Source organism: Hyalella azteca, unplaced genomic scaffold, assembly GCF_000764305.2.
Source record: "Hyalella azteca isolate HAZT.00-mixed unplaced genomic scaffold, Hazt_2.0.2 contig2628, whole genome shotgun sequence".
NCBI lineage: Eukaryota > Metazoa > Arthropoda > Malacostraca > Amphipoda > Hyalellidae > Hyalella > Hyalella azteca.
In genome coordinates this window covers 253,832-274,196 of record NW_025932895.1, presented here as the reverse complement: position 1 = coordinate 274,196, position 20,365 = coordinate 253,832, and the positions used below count along the sequence as shown (strand labels likewise).

The 20,365-nt window shown below is 41.4% G+C and overlaps 3 protein-coding genes across 4 annotated transcripts; 1 reads left to right on the top strand and 2 right to left on the bottom strand.

The window, feature by feature from the left end:
• The first annotated feature begins 1,135 nt into the window (after positions 1-1,135).
• LOC108674224 (replication factor C subunit 5) lies at positions 1,136-6,947 on the top strand. Of its 2 annotated transcripts, none has more exons than XM_018162155.2 (8): positions 1,136-1,375; positions 2,856-2,920; positions 4,040-4,167; positions 4,629-4,791; positions 5,113-5,272; positions 5,816-6,105; positions 6,378-6,557; positions 6,816-6,947. In XM_018162155.2, the coding sequence occupies exons 1-7, from the start codon at positions 1,341-1,343 to the stop codon at positions 6,554-6,556; spliced, it is 1,020 nt and encodes a 339-aa protein (XP_018017644.1). In that variant the 5' UTR covers positions 1,136-1,340; the 3' UTR covers position 6,557; positions 6,816-6,947. The 2 variants fall into 2 exon arrangements, with proteins under 2 accessions (XP_018017644.1, XP_018017645.1); XM_018162156.2 differs by having other exon boundaries at positions 6,810-6,947.
• Positions 6,697-20,293, bottom strand: LOC108674225 (D-aminoacyl-tRNA deacylase). Its single transcript, XM_018162157.2, has 6 exons — positions 20,221-20,293; positions 10,311-10,366; positions 9,325-9,415; positions 8,228-8,330; positions 7,777-7,909; positions 6,697-6,892 (listed from the first exon to the last, which is right to left on the bottom strand). Exons 2-6 carry the CDS (start codon positions 10,351-10,353, stop codon positions 6,759-6,761), a joined length of 504 nt encoding a protein of 167 aa, XP_018017646.1. The 5' UTR covers positions 10,354-10,366; positions 20,221-20,293; the 3' UTR covers positions 6,697-6,758.
• On the bottom strand, positions 11,828-17,839 carry LOC108674216 (serine/arginine repetitive matrix protein 2-like). The gene is made up of 2 exons (XM_018162147.2): positions 17,417-17,839; positions 11,828-17,232 (listed from the first exon to the last, which is right to left on the bottom strand). Exons 1-2 carry the CDS (start codon positions 17,837-17,839, stop codon positions 12,340-12,342), a joined length of 5,316 nt encoding a protein of 1,771 aa, XP_018017636.1. The 3' UTR covers positions 11,828-12,339.
• Positions 20,294-20,365: the final 72 nt, after the last annotated feature.

The following is a 20,365-nucleotide window of genomic DNA, read 5'->3' as shown; positions in this document are numbered from 1 at the left end:
AAGATACCGGCTGAACAGGCAATTTCTAGCACGTTGTCAGGCAGACTGGCGCCAATCTTTTGCAGTGACTGGGAAGGGTCATCCCCAACTGACTGTTAGGGATGATTTACTCCCTTCCCCTTGGTTGCATGCAAACTTTCGACGTATATCGGTTGTACTGACCCGTTTTCGCCTGGGACATGTGGGCGTGAATGCATACTTGCACAGATTCTGTATGTCCGACTCGTCCCTGTGTGCCACCTGCAACATGGAAGAAACTATTGATCACTTCCTACTCGAGTGTAGTCGTTTTAGTGCTGTGCGCCAGAAACTGAAACAGACTCTATAGAGCTTGGGCATTGGGATCTTGACCACGCAGATACTGCTTGGCGGAGGAGACTACCAGAAACAAACACAGTATCTCATCATTAAAGAAGTCGCTGCCTTCCTTGTAAGCACTGGCCGTTTGGAGACACTTTGAAGGGGAACCATCCCAGCCGTGTCAGTTAAAATAAAGGAACACAACTTCAGGCCTTCAAGCAAGCACCAGCTAATAGGAAATACTATGAAGATGAATTGGAAGGAAATACGATGAAGGCAGTGTGGCCCAGTGGTTAAAGTTCCGAGTACCAAGATTGGCGCGGGTTCGATCCCAGCTCTGTGCGCCAGTTTCTGGTTAGAATCGGCGAGGAGGCCAGGCGGTTAATAAAGCACAGCAGAATTTGAATCAGTGAGTTGTGAGTTTGAGACTGCAACAAGCTGTGGATGTTCTGCGATGTTAAGAATCGGCGACAGGCCTATGGCCTAGTAAACGCTGAAACTGCTATTGTATTATAGACCAGTTGAGGAGATCATTAAAATTTAGAAAAACTGCCATCCCGCAAACAATTGATGGTTATTTGAAGTACCATACATCAAATCATCATAGCCAAAAAGATCAGCAAAAAAAGTTGTATTTCCATGAGCTAATTTAACCTATAAGTGGTTGGAAATCAATGTTCAAAAAATCATAAACTAATGCCATGTCCAGGTTTGACAATTGAACTGACTGAGACCACCTCCAACGAAGGCAACAGGCCATGGGCCTATTTCTTCAACGCCGACACTTCTATTCTATTCTAAAGCAAACAACCGATTTTCTACTCAGATCCGCCATTTAGTAAATGAACCAAATATCCGCGCGCGAAATCAAACAGCTGGGTTTGTTTTCAGTTGAAATAGACACTGACAGTATCTTCTGAGTTCTAACTGCAGACAAAAACTTTTAATCTGAGGTCCTGAGTGTTTATTAGTAGGTAATAATTTGTGAGCAATTAAAGTTAAATTTTAGTTTATAATTATTTGATTGCCATAGCATTATCATGAGTACAGCGCCAAAAACGGAAAATTTACCATGGTAAGTTGAGTAATGATCACGTAAAAATCATTGATCATAGAGGCAAGGCAAAGATTTTTTTATAGGCCTAGCCTACTCTCCCTCAAGTTTATTTTTGAGGTTTTTAAGTAGACTAGTAAAGTATCATGGATACTAGCATTATGATGGACACAAAAATTTGTTTAAGTCTCAAGTAGACGAGGAAATTGAAAATTAAATGATTTTAAGATGTCTGTGATTTGTCACCATGAATTTTTGCATTGATGATTTCATTTGCAGTGACTGAATTATCATAGCTGCTAACTGAATTACCTAGCTAGCCTAAGCTAGGTATCATAGCCACTGACTGAATTATCATAGCCAACCAAAGTGAAAAATTAGGCAAAAGTCACCTGTAAATCTGATGTAAAACTCTGTGAATCTGGACAATTTCAGAAGTTCCTGTCACCTTTTCCTAATTTCTTCTGTAAAAAAAAAGAGAAAAATTATCCATTTTTACCTGCAATTTTCTTAAATTGCGTTAAGTTATGGCCTTTTTACTAGCCTATTTCTTCAAGTTCACTATAAATGGGAAAAACATTTTAGGTTTACTTTGCATTTTTTTTTAAATGCTTATGAAATGATCATTTTATGTCTGCAATTTTAGAAATCTTTTGCCAGATGTTCAAATTGGAAATAGACAGCATGCACAGGCATTTTGCCAGAGTATGGAATTTGTTAAATGCATTGCCAATTTTTGCATTTTTAGACCAAAAAAATTGCCAACTGCCAATATGTTATCACGATGCATCCATGGTTAGGAAGATGTGCGAGGTGCGCGGGAATTCAAATTGTCTTTTAGGGTAAACGCGGTATATTCCAACATCGTGGGTAATTCCATCACCTGTCTAGTTTTTCCTTTATATTAAGCTTTGTTTTAGTTCCATACGTTCGTTGATGGTTGAAATGGTGACGTCATACATTTGCGCGTCAAACTACCGCCAAAACACTAGGTCTTGGCCATCTAGCGGGAGAATATTGAGATCCAAAGAGAGACAATGCACGATACCCAGCGAGATCATTGAAAAATGTGTCAAATTTGACAGGGTACAAACCTGTATGTCAACGTCAGAACTACTTTGTCAACGTTAGGACTAGATCACAATCATCACTTCATATAGGAACATTTTGTAAGTACATTCAATTAACCCTGGCAATATATTTTTCTACTGATCTTGGTTCATTGCAGAGAAATTTTTCAAATAATCTTGATGCATTGGTCTAACAGGCAAAATTCATTCTGGCACATGAGGCAATCATCACGACTTGAGAATCATTGTGATCAGGCCTAAGGCTCTTTAGTAGATAACTGAAAATTGTGAGGATTTTGTCTCTGAAATTCTTGCTTAATTTCATTTGACTGCAAGTTTGGCAAATGTATGATTTTTACTTCTAATGTTATGTATTATTTTATAAAAAGCCAAAGTGTTTATATATTAATTAATTTTAATTTTCTTTACAGGGTGGAGAAGTACCGTCCCCAGACATTAGATGAACTTGTCTCTCATGAACATATCATCAGCACTAGTAAGTTACCGGTATATATTGCATTTGAGTTTCGGCTAATTTTTTGGTATTAAGGTATTTATGACTTAAATTGTTTTTAATTATATCAAATGAACTATTTACTCATCCAACATTTCAATTATGAACTCTTTCATTGATTGAATTATTTACTTTTGAACATTTTTACAGCAATATATTGATTACCTTAGGTTTCAATTAAAATGGTATTGCTATGTACTCTATTGAGTATTGCAATATCAGAAATTTATTTATTCATCTTCTTTGTTATATAATGTGAACAATTACTATGATATTTGAAAGTGTAATTAATTTAACTCTCACAATATAACCTGAGAATTTTATTTATCCAGCCATATTAGTATTGCACTGCCTGACTAATGTATGTACGTACTCACAACTCCAGACCAAATTGAGCCAGGAGCATTTCATTGCTTGTAGTTCAAGGGATGGAAATTTATGACTTTCAAAGCTGTTCAATATTCTAGAGGTTAGGCTGCTTTATACGTTCCAAATGTATTCATTTCATGGTTCTTTAGTGCAAAGTTTGGTAGTATTAATGTGTAATTTTACAAGGCAAATGAATCGCTATAGTATTGTGTCATCTGTGGACTGTGATAGCTATGTATAGGTATTGTGTTGTGTTGATTTGTCTACAGTAACTCAAGTGTTTCAATTCCATGAAAGCATTCAATGATTTTTGCTTTGCTGTTAATCGATTCAGATCAACTTTAAATTTCTAGTTCATTTCAGTTGCAATTATCAAATTTTCTGTTTCCTATTTAATTTTCCTTGGTTATCAGGATAAGAAATTTATGATGAAACATTCCCAAGCGAAGTTTTTTTTATTCTTTACTTTATTGTAGTTCTATAAATTTGAATTAAAGTGTAGAAACTTGGGTTTCATAAATGTGAAACTAATGCCATTTAAAACACAAATATTGGCTCAACATCAATATGAATAGTACACTCACTGTAAGAAAAAGTGAGTTTCTAGCACTAATAATTTGTTTTCAATCTTTGTTGAAAAAGTATCAGGGATAATTGGGTCCCCCAACTGACATCGCGTTCTGTTTTATCATGTATTTGTCACTGACTGACTGGATCTCCATTATCTTTCAGTTGAGAAATTCATCAAAGAGGACCACCTTCCACACCTGCTCTTCTATGGCCCCCCTGGTACTGGCAAGACCTCGACAATATTGGCGTGTGCAAGACAGCTCTATAAACCTAGCCACTTCAACTCCATGGTAGGCGTTTCTTATATCTCAATCATGACTGTAAAATATTTCATGTATAATTTTCTAAGTATCTAAATTTTAGCAAATGAAAGCCTCTGGCTATGAACCTAATTTTTTAAATTATATTTAGCTGTAAACTATTATTGGTTAACTTTGCACAAGCTGTAGCTTTATTAATTATCTAAAACATGATGCATATTACAAATTAGAGTGCTGATGCCATTTATTCCTTTGGAATGTACCAAATAGTCAGAAGTGGGCAGTAGTTTGCTACATGGTAGCGCCCGCTACATTTAGAGCATGTAGCGGTAGCGGTAGCAGCCGCTACATTTCAAAGTAGCGCTGTCCAGCTCTGCGGATAGTACAATTAGTTTTAAGGAAGTAAAATTATATACGAGACAAGCATTTTCAAATATAATTATTTGTAGAGGTAATTTTCATTAGTACTCTAATGACGTGTGATGTGCCAGGTGCTGGAACTGAACGCCTCAGACGACCGCGGCATCAACGTCGTGCGTGAACAGATTCTCAACTTCGCGTCGACGCGCACCATCTTCAAGGCCGGCTTCAAGCTCGTCATTTTAGACGAGGCTGACGCCATGACCAACGACGCTCAGAACGCCCTCAGGCGCGGTCAGTTCTTCAAGAGAATGGTTTGGTTTAAATGAATAGATTTGTCAACTTATCCTAGTTAGTGAAGGATTAATGTTCTTGAAGCACTTTTCCTAAATCGGTTCGTTCAAAAGTCCTTGTGCAACAGTACATGATGTGTTTCGTCATATGTGAGACTTTTCTCTACAATGAAATTAAAATTGTCACCACTGTATAAATAATGAAATTTATGCCTGCGCATCTGTTTTACCATTTTACTTCCATTGAAGACTCGCCCATGTTTTTGATTTCAGAGGTCAATGAGAAACAGCTTAATCCTATTCTCCTAAATCCCTTCCACAGTGATTGAGAAGTTTACAGAAAACGTCCGCTTTTGTCTGATCTGCAATTATCTGAGCAAGATTATCCCGGCCATCCAGAGCAGATGTACGCGGTTCAGGTTCGGTCCTCTCACTACAGATCAGATGCTCCCCAGGCTACAAATGGTCGTTGATAAAGAGCAGTGAGTATGGATGGACATTCGTTTCATTTACTTCATGGTTTTCATAATTGATTTGGTTACTTTATTGAAGCCTTTTCATGAAATGAAACTAAGTGAAATCTCCCTAGGGAGTTGTACTGTATAGTATCATCTGTAAGCAGAACGATATGAAATTGGTGTAGATGGTTCCAGTCAGTTCAACCTTTCCAATTTTATTCAAATTTATTGATTAGAACCGTTGAAGACCCTAGTTGAAATTTTGATGAAGTTTAACCCTACCGTGGTTGCGTGGCTCACATATGTAACCCATGCCTACGAAATTCGACTGTAATGAAACCAAACGAAAAGGCTACTTATCTGGTCAGTTTTTCCACGCGCCCATTGTAGGGTTATATTGTAAACATAGTCCGTGTGTGAAATCCAACGATCGAATTATAACAACGCATACCTTTGACCATTGTATATGATGACAATTCTCATTCTCCGAAATATATTTGTGTATTCGATATCATGCAGGTGTCAGCTTATCTCTGTTAATAATTATCTTTCATTTTTATTCCTAAGAGTGAACATGACGGCTGATGGGAAGCAAGCTCTCGTGGCACTGGCAGGCGGCGACATGCGACGTGTTCTGAACGTGTTGCAGTCCACGCATCTGGCTTACGGCAAAGTCACTGAAGACAACGTCTATACCTGCGTGGGCCACCCTTTGCGCTCTGATATCAAGACAATCATCAATTGGATGCTGAATGAAGATTTCAGGTCCGCTTACAATAACATTCAGAAGTTGAAGGTCGATAAAGGGCTGTCTCTTCAAGATATCGTTACCGAGCTTCATCATTACATACATAAAAGTGAGTTGGTTATTACTTATTCATAATGAAATACCGCCTGGACTAAAATTTATATCATGAAATATTGCCTATTAATCAAATCAATTGATTCACTGAATTTTGCAAATGAGACTACCTGGTATTGGAAATCTTTGTACTTGCATATTTTAGTGGTAAGCTGCTTCGTGCCACGTTTTAATACGAACAGTGTAGTCAATAATAAGCGTAAATACCTCGTCATTTGAGTAAAATTGTCACCTCAAACTAAGGCTAAAATAACGTGTTTTATTTAGTCGACTTCCCGACGGCATCACGCATGAGGCTCGTGAAGGCGTTGGCTGCCGCCGAGGAGCGCATGTGTGTGGGCGCGTCAGAGAAGCTGCAGCTCTCGGCCGTCGTGGGGGCTTTTGCCATCGTCAAGAACGAGATTGTACTACAAGCCAAAGAGGGCAAAAAGAAATCCTGCGATTAATGTACGACCATGCTTTATAAATTAGTGCCGTCAAATAGATAGTTTTTGCTGTCAAATATTTGAATAATCTGTTATAATTCCTTCCTTTTAACATTAGTCATAAAAGGATTAATAAAATGTCCCTTGTCCCATAATTTTATTATTATCAAAGAAGCACCACTTCATGTTCACTAAATTTTATTGTATTATTTGCATGCAACTATTAAGATTTCTTGGATGAGCTGCTAACGTCGCCTTGCTTGCTCTTTTCATGTGGCAGGGGCGGGTGGTCCAAAGTCACCGTCACGGGGCCATCGTTGATGATGCCGACCTGCATCATCGCACCGAACACGCCGTCTGCCAACACAGATTGATTTTAGATACTATATTAGTAAATACAAATTTTTCTCTATATGGCTTATTTGTACTAAAATGAGCTTGTTTATCTTGGGAATAAATTTGGCCTGATGTTGAAACAATGATAAAACAATAACAGGTTGCAGCGATATATCACAATAAGTCTAAAACGAGTTTAACCCATTAATGCCGAGCGGTTCCATTTGGAACCAGCGAGAAAAATGGATTCATAATAAAATTGCATGATCAAATAAATATACAAGTGGATGCGTAGGTTAGATACACATCTTGTTTATGTTCTGGCAAAGTTTGGTTCTGCTGCGCCGACAGTTTCCCTGTTTAAATAACATTCAAAGATTATAAGGTCCAGGTGTCACAAGACGGCTTGATATCATAGCGGAGAAAAGTGAGTAATTCGTTCAAAAAATATATTATTTATGAGATGAATGCAGAATTTTATCAATAAAGTGAGCACTTTTAATGCTGTATATGGTTTTAAGTAATATAATGTTTCTAAAGTCATTTAGNATTATAAGGTCCAGGTGTCACAAGACGGCTTGATATCATAGCGGAGAAAAGTGAGTAATTCGTTCAAAAAATATAATATTTATGAGATGAATGCAGAATTTTATCAATAAAGTGAGCACTTTTAATGCTGTATATGGTTTTAAGTAATATAATGTTTCTAAAGTCATTTAGATCATGAAATATTTGGCCTGGTTCCAAATGGAACCAAGCTATAATTTTTTACATACGACGAAAAATTATTATTAGAACATATTTCTTACTTCCTAACGTCACAAGTGATAATATTCTCACAGGAAATAAAAAAAAAATAGAAAATAATTATCGGCATTAATGGGTTAAGATAAATTAATGCTTGCCTTTAATTTTCTCAGCTTCGTACTCGCGTCGAAGCATTTCGAGAAATTGTGTGTAGAATGCGGAGGCCGTCTCGCCCGCCATAGCTTTGCGGTAGTCAGGCTTGTTGCCCTTCAGCTCGCAGCACAGCGTGAACTGGAACAATGTTCTCCATCAGAGAATTACAAAGAATTTCGTGTTAACACTATGATCTCGGCGCAAACATTAGCCATCCTTATGGCATACTGTAAGTCTTTATAAACCTGCGAAATATCCGTCAGTAGACTGAAAGTAACACTTGAACGACGCCTTGTTGAAAGATATAGCAACAAGTTAAACAATGCAGCGCAGAGCCTTGTCATTAATCTATTACCTATGTCACCTGTAGAGCATGACGATTTGCTTGAAATTGAAAAAATTACTTTTAGGCAAACAAACTATTTTCAAAAAATTTGTGCACTTAGCTAAACAAACCTGGGAAACGCAAAGTAACTCCAGCCCAGCCTCCTGCACTCCTCTCGCCCATCTTCTTCCAGGGTCATCGTCGAATAGACGAAACTTCAGCAACTTGTTTGCCCTGATGAACATGCATTACAATGCAGTCTTTTTAGGTGATAAGTAAGTAATATCTCGCAGCATAATTCATCAGGCAATGAAATAAGCACATCGTTAAGATCTAAGCTGAAATACGGTACTGCCAGGTCTTCACTGAAATATTTATCACTCTCCAGTCACAGAAAAATTAACGTCGAATCCGATGGTAAGCTTCAAAACGTTAGTCAGTGTGTGGAGAAACCAAAAATCAACAAGCAAACGATCAATCAAATCGTTGGCATAACCCGTGTGGTGCTCAATATATCCAAGAAACTGGTGCATCGTATTTGTGCATGGAACGCATCGCCGGTGAATTCTTTCGAAGCAAGTTACAGTTTCTTTCGTCCATGATTATTGGACCAGAATGAATCATTTTCCAAATCACGGAAAAATTTGTTCCACATCACATCACAATTATAACCTAGACTTACAGTAACCCCCTCTTCTACCGTTGCGAACTTAGTCGCATAAGGTATAATACAGGTCTTTGTACGAGGAAATTTTTAGCCAATAGTATTAGCGGCTAATATTACCCGCTTCTACTGCCTTTTCTCATAGGTATCCATCAGTGCTTCATCAGAAACCGTAAGTCGGCGCTTGGTGAAAGAATATGAACGTTAAAATTACCCCAAGTTTGAGGATGCTTCAAATGAAGCGTTTGTAAAATTTGTTACTGAAGCTGAGCATGTAGATAACTTTATCAATGACCAGGGTGTCGGTAAAAAATTATAGGACAGAGAGATAACTTGGGAGCATCATAGACTTGACTTCGTGAAATCGGTGCACACTGCAGCTAATTCGCATTAAACTCGACTTTCAGTGTCCGCGTCTTGCTACTTTCCACTGAAGATATTAACCTGAAAATTACTATTGTTTGATATTAGCCACTTATACTTTAAGCTGAAACTTTCATCGAGTGCAAGGACCCATAAGGTCGCATTTGTGAACATGAGCACCCACCACACGTATGAGCTCACATCCACACGAGGTCGTCGTGAGTGTCCGTGTCCTGAAGACCGACCAGCACGCACAGTCCACGACCGATCTTACTCACGACCTCTTCGTTCACTGCAACGTTTATGAACACAAGATTTTTTTTATTGTAGGCAACTCGAACCATCAGAACAACGGGCAGACTTGATCATGGCGAAAGTGTATTGGTGAAAAAAGTCGTGAATAGCGGGACAATTAAGACACCAAAGTTTCTATTTAGATTGCATCGAAATTATTAAGATGACTGTCAATCCTAAATTAGAGGACTGCCAATCCACACCAAATTGCATTATTCAACGGTAGTTAGATCTTTATAATTTTCAGTGGCAACAACAGCTGATTGAAGATTGGAAGCAGTCGAATATATACGTCTAAGATTGATCATACGTTCTATACTTCGCGCTAGCTCAGTGGTTCTCAAACTGGGGGACGAGTCATACTGGTGAAAAGCGAGGGTCTTACATTTGGTCCGCGAATAATTGTTTTGTGAATGCACTCTAGTTAGTTTGTTAGTTTATTGATTCATAAAAATTTATTGCCTAACACGATTTGCAAGAGCTACGATGCAACATCTACTTTACACCACCATGATCTTAGTAACAGACTGTTGAATTTAAACAGTACACCCACTTAATGCACCATTAGCGAATAAGGCAAGATATAATATAAACAATTGTACATGTTAATGGTCAACAGGTGTAGAAGTGCTACCTAGCGGTAGGTGCAGACTACACTGGAAGTACAAGTGCTACTCGATTACAGGATTACAGACTGTTAGCGAACACTGCCACAGCTCACGAAGGAAATCGCTGCATACTATGCGTAGAACTGATCCAGGCGATCGGTGATTGCGACGCCTCTAACTTTGCAATCTAAGGTGTGCCCATTGGGCAATTGCGAATCCGATGTTGCCTGACTGGGCAACATCCCCGTCGGAACACACTAACACTACGCTCCACAAAGGGCTTACCGCTGACGGAGGCGCTGGACACCCTCTGCACCACAAGCCGCATCTCCAGTCAGTCGCTGAGTCAAATAATGTGGATCATTAAAGTTTGCTAAGTTCAGCAGCAATGAAAGCTCACCATTATTATTATCATTAGAATCAGTAGACATTATTATAAATAAATTTCATCGTTTTATCTAATAGGAAATTTATGTTCGCGAGTTTTACTCGACGGATCGCTGTCCCAAAAACGTAATTCTAGATTAAAGTCCTTCAGAGAGCACAACAAAGAAGTTGTGATATAACTTTTTTCAATGAAATGCCAAGTGTTAAGGCGTCAAGTGTAAACCGTATGTAAAATCATCACTAAAACTAAAGGGACGTTCAGGATAATGAAAGGCATCAGCAGCCAAAAGATCGCTATTATAACAGACAACATACTACAAGAACTGATATATTTCGCGCAACATTCGGTACGGTAATTTCTTGTAAAACATCGACATCGCAACAAAAAATGAAATGGCTGTTAAGTGCAGTATTGAACGTTTTCCAACTTATCAACCAGTAATTTTCTCGATATTTACAGCAGCACCAAGGTATCATGCTCAAAATCTAGTCTAATCAGAGCTCTCGATTAATGCTAACATATTAATTCGCTCGATTAATTCTTTCATATTAATCATAGTTTTTAGTTTAGTTTAGTTTAGTGGCCAAATGTTTACTAGCGCTTCAGCTATTAAGCTATCTCGCACCGAAAGTCAAGATGAACATCACCATAGAGGTGGAAGGTCTCAATTATTCATCACCCACAAGAGGCGGAAGGTCTCAGATGTCCAGCCCGCTGAAGCTGGCTCGAAAGAAGCAGCGTTAGCATCTCAAGAGACGAAGTGACAAGGAGGGACAGGTGAAAAGCAACAGAAACGAAGACACTCGAACAAGAGGTCGCTTACACGGGACGTCGGCCGCCCGACAGAGAAGGGAAATGTAAGGAATCCTGCCTACATAATAACTTAACCCCACAACTGAGATCTACAGTCAGACACCGCGAGCTCAGCGGTGGGACGCTCAGGAACAATCCCCCTAGGAGCGCGAACGCCCATAGGACTTCTGACGAGCACAGACACCCGTCAGAAGTCCCCCCTGAGGGGATATTAATCATACCCGTGCTATAATTACCCCGATAGCAGCAATATAATGTTAAGGAAATTATTAACTCTGTACTGTTATATTATTATAACTAACTACACACAACACGACGAGAAATTACTTAAATAATTAGTCTGCTCAAATTGCAAGTTCAAGTTTTAACTTGCAAATTTTACAAGCAAAGAAAACGCCAAGTAAATTCATCCTATCTTCATTGCAACCGTTTTGGAGACAAGCAAAAGTTCAAAAAAGCAGTTTCTAAACCGTTTTCAAAGAAGATATATTTAATTGACCTGGCGTTTTTTAAACTCTTAGTCTCTCGAGAATAAATTATACACGCAGACTTTCTGAAATGTCCACCACAGTTCAAAACTCACTTTTATTTACAATTCCACAAAAAAAAAAAAAAACAAGTTAGAACGTCATGTTAAATGTTAAACAAACATAAGAAGTTTCTGTTAACCCAATACCTTCTGTATGAAATCATGGTCTAATTTCTCATCTTATCTACCCAACAAATCAATACAAACCAAACGTAAAGTCAAGTATTCAAAAAAATCGTTTAACTTCTACAGTCTTTGAAAATTTGCTTGTATTTGAAGTTTTATAGCAAGCGATCGGTCAATTAGAGGACATAGTCATCAACATTGAGACTAAAATAATGGAGAAATTAATACACAGAAACTTAATTACTTTAGAGTCAGCAATGCGACACATTGCAATAGGTTAATCTAATGAGTAAAACAGAGAAACGTTAGTTCATTTAAATAACCTTGAAAAATAAATTCAACGAATGAGTTTACAAAACCCAAATGATTCAACAGAAAGGTTTTAAAATAGTAATAGAGGTTTCATCGAACCTAGAAACCTAATGCTGGCAAACATCGGTTACATACCCGCTCCTTGCTTAAAAGTCAATTCTAGGAGCATCAAGTCTACGCAGCTTGCGCTCTACTTGGGCCTCTTTGGCTTGCAGAAGCAGCAGCCTAAGGCTTTGACAACAATTCGTTCCAAGAGCGGCACGCATATCGCCATCACATTTGATAATTTCTTCTCTAAGTTCAGAAACTGACATATGATTTAGGTCCTTCTTGCTGGCGCTACGAGCGGATCCAGAAGCCCGAGAGCCCAACTCACGGGCAGCATTTCTTCGAGGAGGAGTCCGTTTATTTTGGACAGTCCTCGATTGGCTGGTCGAGAGCGTACGCCTGTGACTGTCGGAACCGAGACGGCGACGAGGCAAATCGCTTCGTTTGCGTGATTGGGATTCAGTTTTGTTTTCTATCTCTTTATTACTTACAGCATTGTTAGATTTTGAAGAGGAATCGCTTTCAAAGTCTTTAGCTGAGAACACGATTGGGACGAAATTTTTCTTTTTCGGTGGCACCAAAGTATTTGTTTGATCACCTTTAGGCTTCTTAGGTTGAGTTGATGAATTTTTACCATCAGGTGACAATTTTTTCTCAGTTGAGGTCGCACTTGATTTCTGAATTGTGGCGACGGGTTGCATCGTGGTAGCTTTCCTGACAGGCTCCTGCTCTTTATCTTCATCACGCTTCGAAATAATTTCTTTGTCACCCAAACGATCCTTCACATGAAAGGAATTTCCACTGGCACTGGAAGGGGTCATTCTTAGCTTCGATCCTTCATTTGCAGTGTTATGATCTTTTCGTAAAGCCGATTCTGTATCATTTCTCGCTGAAAGCCTGTCAAAGACCGGTTTTTTGCGACTAGTCTCGGCCGATTTCTCTTTCACACTTTGCGACTGTGAGGTTCGACGAGAGTCTAGTTTTTTATTGTTCTTGTTTGGATCCACACCAGAGTTTGCTTCTTTTTCACTCTGTAAAACTGTCATTTGATGTGGAGTAGGCCGATTTTCTCGAAGATCTGTTTCTAGACGATCACTTATTCTATCGCCAGGCCCAGATTGGGAAAATTCTGTTGCTCTACGAGGAAGTGACGAGCTGCGTGGGGACCTCCTCGGGGACAGTCGCAAGTGTACTCTGCCGTGAGTCGGCAAAGGTCTTGGTACGGATGGTTGAGAGCGATCATGTTCGTGGGCAGAACCAAGTTCTTCAGTTCGCAAATGTGAGGACTTTTTCTCGAGCCTACTTGATAAGGTCAGGGGAGATCGACGTCGAGGAGGATTCTGAGCGTTCACAACAGTGGGAGACAACCGTGAAGTTGAAGTTTTACGCTCACGAAATGTCGGCGAAAACCGTATCGGAGAGCGCTTTGGTGATAATCTTGAAGGAGAAACTCTCCCATGTCTTGTCGAAGACAAACGAGAAGTTAGTCTTCGAGAAGACGAACGTATTCTTGATTTTGGGGGCAAGCGAAGAGGTGAACTTCGAGAAGATAAATGCAAGTCCGACCGGCGAGGGGACAAGCGAAGGGGCGATCTTCTTGGAGACGAATGTAATGACGTTCTGGTCGCTGGCAATCGGCGAGGTGACCGAGATAGTCTAAGCGACGCCTTTTCTGCAAGATACGACGAATTGGAAGCACACAGCAATGGTCGGCGTGTTGATCCAGCAGGCAATCGTTGCAGAGAAGAATCCGGAGGCGTTCGGGGTACAATAAACTCGCTAATATTGGGAGAGAGCCGTCTTGCAAGTGATAAATCATACGTATTCATAACTGCTACGGAATCTAGCTTTGGAGACAAAGTTCGTAAAATAGGACTCAGACCACTTCTACGATTGAGTGGAGACTTACTGCGTGGACGATGTAAAGATCGCTTTTGTAGACAGAGAGAAGCCTGATTTTTCAAACGCAAAGGACTCGTGCTTCTTAAACGCAAAGGACTCGTGCTTCTTAAACGCAAAGGACTCCTGCTTCTCAGACGCAAAGATCTCCTGCTTCTCAAACGCAAAGGACTCCTTCTCAAACGCAAAGGACTCTTGCTTCTCAAACGCAAAGGACTCTTGCTTCTCAAACGCAAAGGACTCTTGCTTCTCAAACGCAAAGGACTCTTGCTTCTCAAACGCAAAGGACTCCTGCTTCTCAAGCGCAAAGGACTCCTGCTTCTCAAACGCAAAGGACTTCTGCTTCTCACACGCAAAGGACTCCTGCTTCTCACACGCAAAGGACTTCTTCTTCTCAAACGCAAAGGACTCCTACTTCTCAAACGCAAAGGACTCCTGCTTCTCAAACGCAAAGGACTCCTGCTTTTCAAACGCAAAGGACTACTGCTTCTCAAACGCAAAGGACTCCTGCTTCTTAAACGCAAAGGGCTTCTGCTTTTCGAACGCAAGGGACTCCTGCTTCTCAAACGCAAAGGACTCCTGCTCTTCGAACGCAAGGGACTCCTGCTTCTCAAATTCAAAGGAATACTGCTTTTCAAACGCAAAGGAGACCTGCTTCGTAGTTGTAGAGGTGATTGGTTGCGTAAGCTGCGGGGCGGCTCATTTCGGTGACTAAGAGGAGACCTATTTCGTGCCCTTAAAGAAGACTTGCTATAAAAACGACGTGGAGACTTACTCTCTAAGCGACGAGGCGACACGCCAATCACGCGAAGAGGCGACTTACTTCGCTTGCGGACAGGAGACCTGCTCCGAATATAAGCAGGTGACTTGCTGCGTGAACGGAAAGAAGCCACTCGCCTTGAAGAAAAAATTGTACGATCATGTCTATCAGGAGAAGTGCTACGTTTTGTGTTAAATGGTGCATTTCTGATACGAGAAGGGGAACAGTCTTTCGGAACAGGCGATGACCGGCTATCTAAAGGCAGAGCAGCACGACGGTTAACATGACTCGACCCTTCACCTGCAGCATTTGTCTGCAACGATGATTTTCTCGAATCCGTATCTCTCTCAAGTGTTGTATCCGACTTATCAAGACGTTCACGAACGGTCGCTCGAGAGCGAGAGACTCGAACATTGCTCGAATCGTTACGTTCAAATGCGTTGTCGGTCGACGTTGATCTAACAAAATGATCTCTGCAATGACTTGAATGCAGCGCTGATGAATTTTTCAAGCCGTGCACTCCATGGGACAATTCCGGCTTCTCGAACGAACGTGGGGACGCGTAAATTTCCCTCTGATTAGGTGTTTCATCATGATAGTTATCTAGTCTTGTTTCGTAATGTTTGTAGTCGTTCACAACACATTTGTGTAGCACATTATTGCCCCGAGTGGCGTAGGGAAGAACATCCTTACTACCATCCAGCCTCGAAACGAGCTCATTGGGCAACGAAATCCTATTCTGTTTTACCTGCCTTGTATCGGCTTCAGAATTAACAGTACGATCTTTCCGGGCAGACCCATCACTAGATTCATGTATCGTCGAACGTCGTTCAATATTTTTCATTGCCGAATCAACGCGTTTCGTCAATCTACCCAGTTCACAAACAGGTTCAGCCCTCTCTTGAACGGTGCTTGAAAATTCTGCTCGATTCTCAGTTTCGCATGCAACCATATGCCTGGACTGCCTTTCCAGACGGTTACTATGCGGAAGACCATAATCTGAACCACGAATTTTCCTCTGGTTGCTTTCTTCCACGATCATTCCAGGATGTGATCGATGTTGATCATAATTGGGCGATTCGTGCAAATTACCACTGTCTCCAAATCTGTTAACATGCGATCTAGGATTTGTTGTTACAACTTCTAATCGTTCTGACAAAGTATCGACGCCAGATTTGAATTTATCGTCAATTCTAGAATCTAGTCGATCACCAACAGATCTTACGTTGCTGGCTCGACCATCGTTATTCCGTAGCGACGTAGAGGAATAAGGCTCCTGCGAAGTGATAAATTTGTGGAAAGAGCTGGCCAAATCTTGAGTAACGAGTCCCGCATTCAAGACATTATCCAGACCACCCAACTCTGAAAAACGGTCCATAAGAATTTTCAAATCTGGTTTTGATGAAGGTTGTAAATCCAAACTATTTTGTTGTTCTAACTTCGTGAGGGATCCATAATTTACCGTACGAGGGATACTATCCATGGGCAAAGTTGAGCCCAACTCGTGATTCTTCCACCTGTCAGGCGAAACTGTCATAGCGTATCCATGACCTAGAGAATGGCGGTCTCTCGTTGAAGGTCCTCGTAAGTCATTACTTTTGAATGAAAACTTACCATAGCTTTCACGACTAGGCGCACTATCTGTTACCTCTCTTGACGATAGCCTGGTCTGAACACGAGTTTCACCGAACCCACTCGGCGATCCACAATCATGTTCTAAAGTGGCGCTGTTTGATTCATTTGCCTTTAAATCACCATGTCCAAGAGTTTTAAATTCGTTACGTCCAGAAACTTCGAAGTCGCGGCGTCCAGGAGCTTCGAAGTCGCGGCGTCCAGGAGCTTCGAAGTCGCGGCGTCCAGGAGCTTCGAAGTCGCGGCGTCCAGGAGCTTCGAAGTCGCGGCGACCGGGAACTTCGAAGTCGCGATGTCCAGGAGCTTCGAAGTCGAGGCATTCGGGAGCTTCTAAGTCACGACGTCCAGGAGCTTCGAAGTCACGGCATTCGGGAGCTTCCAAGTCGCGACGACCAGGAGCTTCGAAGTCGCAGCGTCCAGGCTCTTCAACGTTGCTACGACCAAGTGCTTCAAATTCGTGGCGCCCATAATCGTGGAAGTCACGGCGTCCAGGAGCTTCTATGTCGCGGCATCCAGGAGTTTCGAAGTCGCAGCGTCCAGGAGCTTCGAAGTCGTGGCGTTCAGAAGCTTCGAAGTCGCGGCGTTCAGAAGCTTCGAAGTCGCGGCGTTCAGAAGCTTCGAAGTCGCGGCGTTTCGTGGTGTCCAGAAGCTTCGAAGTGGCGATGTACAGGAGCTTCGAAGTCGCGATGTCCAGGAGCTTCTAAGTCGCGGCGTCCAGGAGCTTTGAAGTTGCGGCATCCAGGAGCTTCGAAGTCGCGACGTCCGGGATTTTGAAATTCGTGACTTCCACGGGCCCCAAACTCGTGACTTCCACGAGCTTCGAATTCATTTCTTCCTGGGTCTTCAACGTTGCGGCGCCCAGGAGCTTCAAAATTGTGGCGTACAGGAGCTTCGAAGTCGTTGCGCTCAGGATCTTCATATTCGTTTTGTCGAGGAGGTTCTAAGTTTTGGCGTCCTGGAGATACAAAGTCGTGACGTCCAGGAGCTTCAAAATCTTGACGCCCAAGAGCTTCGACGTCGTGACGTCCATGAGTTTCAACGTCGTAACGTCCAGGACCTTCAATGTCACGGCGTGCAGAAGCTTCGAAGCTATAACTCATGGGAGCGTCATCGTTGCGATGGCTCGCGTCTGTGAGCTCACGAGGCCCTGGAATTAATAACCGTGCCGGATTGGAGACGCCAGGATCTACGCGCTTCGTATAAAGTTGTCCGGAGTCCTGCTGCTGCTGTCTGCCGAGTTCCGACAGATTGTGAAGCGATGGCGAGCGCAGAGGAGGCGGTTCGAAGGCATCTCTTCGACTGAACATCTTGCCTTGAGTTGCTTAGAAGGCAACACGAAATGGCGTGTAGTGCAGTTCCGTGTTAATCTGAAATTAAGACAACAGCACACGTTCACATCAGACGAGTTGCCTTATCAAGAAAACTTTTTGCATTCTAATTAGCTCTGAATACTTCACACAGTAATTGAAAATATCCAGCACATTAAATGTTGACAAATGTTCGTTAGTCATTTGGATCTTGGTGCCAATTCTAGGGTCATGTTCATTTGGCATGCAAACTTGGCAGCTGGAAATTCAAGATTAAATAATAAAATTTGTATCAATACAATGCAACGAGTAGGCTTGTTTCTAATCAAATGTTTCCATTATCACATGGAGCAAAAATCCACAATTATACGCCCACTCCATGATGTGACCAGAGCGTTCAGGAATATCATATATGATATGGAAGAAGGATATCACCAATACGCGGCAATACATATGGTGAAAATTAAAGATCATTTGTAAACACTCCAAGCCATTATTAGGGAAATTTAAAATTAGATTGAATTTTGTGAATAATAGCAATGAATAATTTTTTCCATGTGCTCCATAAATGACTTAGGAGCAGTTTTATTTCAATGGGAAATTATTTTTAAAAGTTAACTGATACAAATTTTCAACGTTGATTGATGAATACATACAATTTTCAATAAGAGACATAAGCTAAGACTCTACTCAGTGATGAACAGTTTCAAAATTAATGACGACAATTGTTTCCTAACTGATGGTTGTTAATGGTTTCAAAAATAAAAATTCAATTTAAGTGGAAGTAAATCGTTTCCAGAGTAACAGATGAGAATAGTTACAATCATTGAATGATGTGAACAATTTAAAAAGCAATAGCTGCCGAGATTTCCTCAATGATGGATGTGTGTTTTTGATGTTGTGAATTTTGAGTTTCCCTTGCAATGAAAGTATCAAGTTTTTACTGCCATGCAAGTTGAAAGTTTATATTAGGATGGACATTGAGTTTTCACAGCAACGAAAGTTTCCACTGCGATGGATGCGACGAGGTCCACTGCGATGGATGCGACGAGGTCCACTGCGATGGATGCGACGAGCTTCCACTGCGATGGATGCGACGAGTTTCCACTGCGATGGAGGCGACGAGGTTCCACTGCGATGGATGAGACCAATTCCACTGCGATGGATGCGACGAGGTACACTGCGATGGATGCGACGAGCTTCCACTGCGATGGAAGAGACGAGTTCCACTGCGATGGATGAGACGAGTTTCCACTGCGATGGATGCGACGAGTTTCCACTGCGATGGATGCGACGAGTTCCACTGCGATGGATGCGACGAGGTCCACTGCGATGGATGAGACGAGCTTCCACAGCGATGGATGCGACGAGGTCCACTGCGATGGATGCGGCGAGTTCCACTGCGATGGATGCGACTAGTTTCCACTGCGATGGTTGAGACGAGGTTCCACTGCGATGGATGAGACGAGTTCCACTGCGATGGATGCGAAGAGTTTCCACTGCGACGGATGCGGCGAGTTTCACTGCGATGGATGCGACGAGTTTCCACTGCGATGGATGCGACGAGTTTCCACTGCGATGGATGAGACGAGTTCCACTGCGATGGATGCGACGAGTTTCCACTGCGATGGATGAGACGAGTTTCCACTGCGATGGATGCGACGAGTTTCCACTGCGATGGATGAGACGAGTTCCACTGCGATGGATGCGACGAGTTTCCACTGTGATGGATGAGACGAGTTTCCACTGCGATGGATGCGACGAGTTTCCACTGCGATGGATGCGACGAGTTTCGGCTGCGATTAACATGAAATGCGACAAGTTTATACTGCGGCGAATATAACGAGTCTTCCCTGTGTAGGATGAGAAGAGTTGCTATTGCACAGGTTGTAATGTCCCAGAGTAATCAGAATGAAAAAATAAATGTGAAATCGGTGCTCAGTCCTCAGATACGTCCGATGCATTTTCACAACGATGGAGTTGTAGTAACTGTCCCAATGAAGTTTTCGTGAACTCCATCTCCAGTGACAGGCTCCATTTCCTTTGCATTGCCGCGATTGAACAATAGCATTGTTATTTGAACAGAAAGCTATATCATTCACTACTGACACTATTTTCAATTAATTTACACAATCGCCAACCCAATCTGAGGCGCAATTGAAAGTCTTCAGGACAGACTAATATCTGCCCAAACTTGTATAAAAAAATACGCAGAGCAATCAGCCGACCCAATGATAAGCAGTGAGGAAATGTGTATCAGCAACAGCGTGCTTTTTATTGTTAGTTGAGAACACAGGCCGAGTTCATGAGTAATGTGAAGCTGAAGTAATGATAAGTGCTCGATGTCATTTGGTCAAGAAGTTGTATAAATATCGACATACCTGAGACAGATGTGCAGCGCGGCGAAGACCGATGAAAATATTACTAAATGTTTAAGTTTCTGATTTACATAAATTCTGTGTGCAGAAAGAGGGAGCATCACAAGTAATGGTGATAATGATAAGAGTGGAAATCTGATCACCAAAA

What these genes read in the sequence shown, in the direction of transcription:
- LOC108674224 (XM_018162155.2), top strand. Translation starts at nt 1,341, where the DNA reads ATGAGTACAGCGCCAAAAACGGAAAATTTACCATG. An exon ending in TGAACATATCATCAGCACTA is followed by an intron (nt 2,921 to 4,039) that starts GTAAGTTACCGG and finishes ATTATCTTTCAG; the next exon opens with TTGAGAAATTCATCAAAGAG. An exon ending in TCAGAACGCCCTCAGGCGCG is followed by an intron (nt 4,792 to 5,112) that starts GTCAGTTCTTCA and finishes TCCCTTCCACAG; the next exon opens with TGATTGAGAAGTTTACAGAA.
- LOC108674225 (XM_018162157.2), bottom strand. Translation starts at nt 10,353, where the DNA reads ATGCGGCTTGTGGTGCAGAGGGTGTCCAGCGCCTCCGTCAGCG. An exon ending in GTCCAGCGCCTCCGTCAGCG is followed by an intron (nt 9,416 to 10,310) that starts GTAAGCCCTTTG and finishes TAAACGTTGCAG; the next exon opens with TGAACGAAGAGGTCGTGAGT. An exon ending in CACGACGACCTCGTGTGGAT is followed by an intron (nt 8,331 to 9,324) that starts GTGAGCTCATAC and finishes CATGTTCATCAG; the next exon opens with GGCAAACAAGTTGCTGAAGT.
- LOC108674216 (XM_018162147.2), bottom strand. Translation starts at nt 17,839, where the DNA reads ATGTTCAGTCGAAGAGATGCCTTCGAACCGCCTCCTCTGCGCTCGCCA. An exon ending in GCAACGACTTCGAAGCTCCT is followed by an intron (nt 17,233 to 17,416) that starts GTACGCCACAAT and finishes GCCGCGACTTAG; the next exon opens with AAGCTCCTGGACATCGCGAC.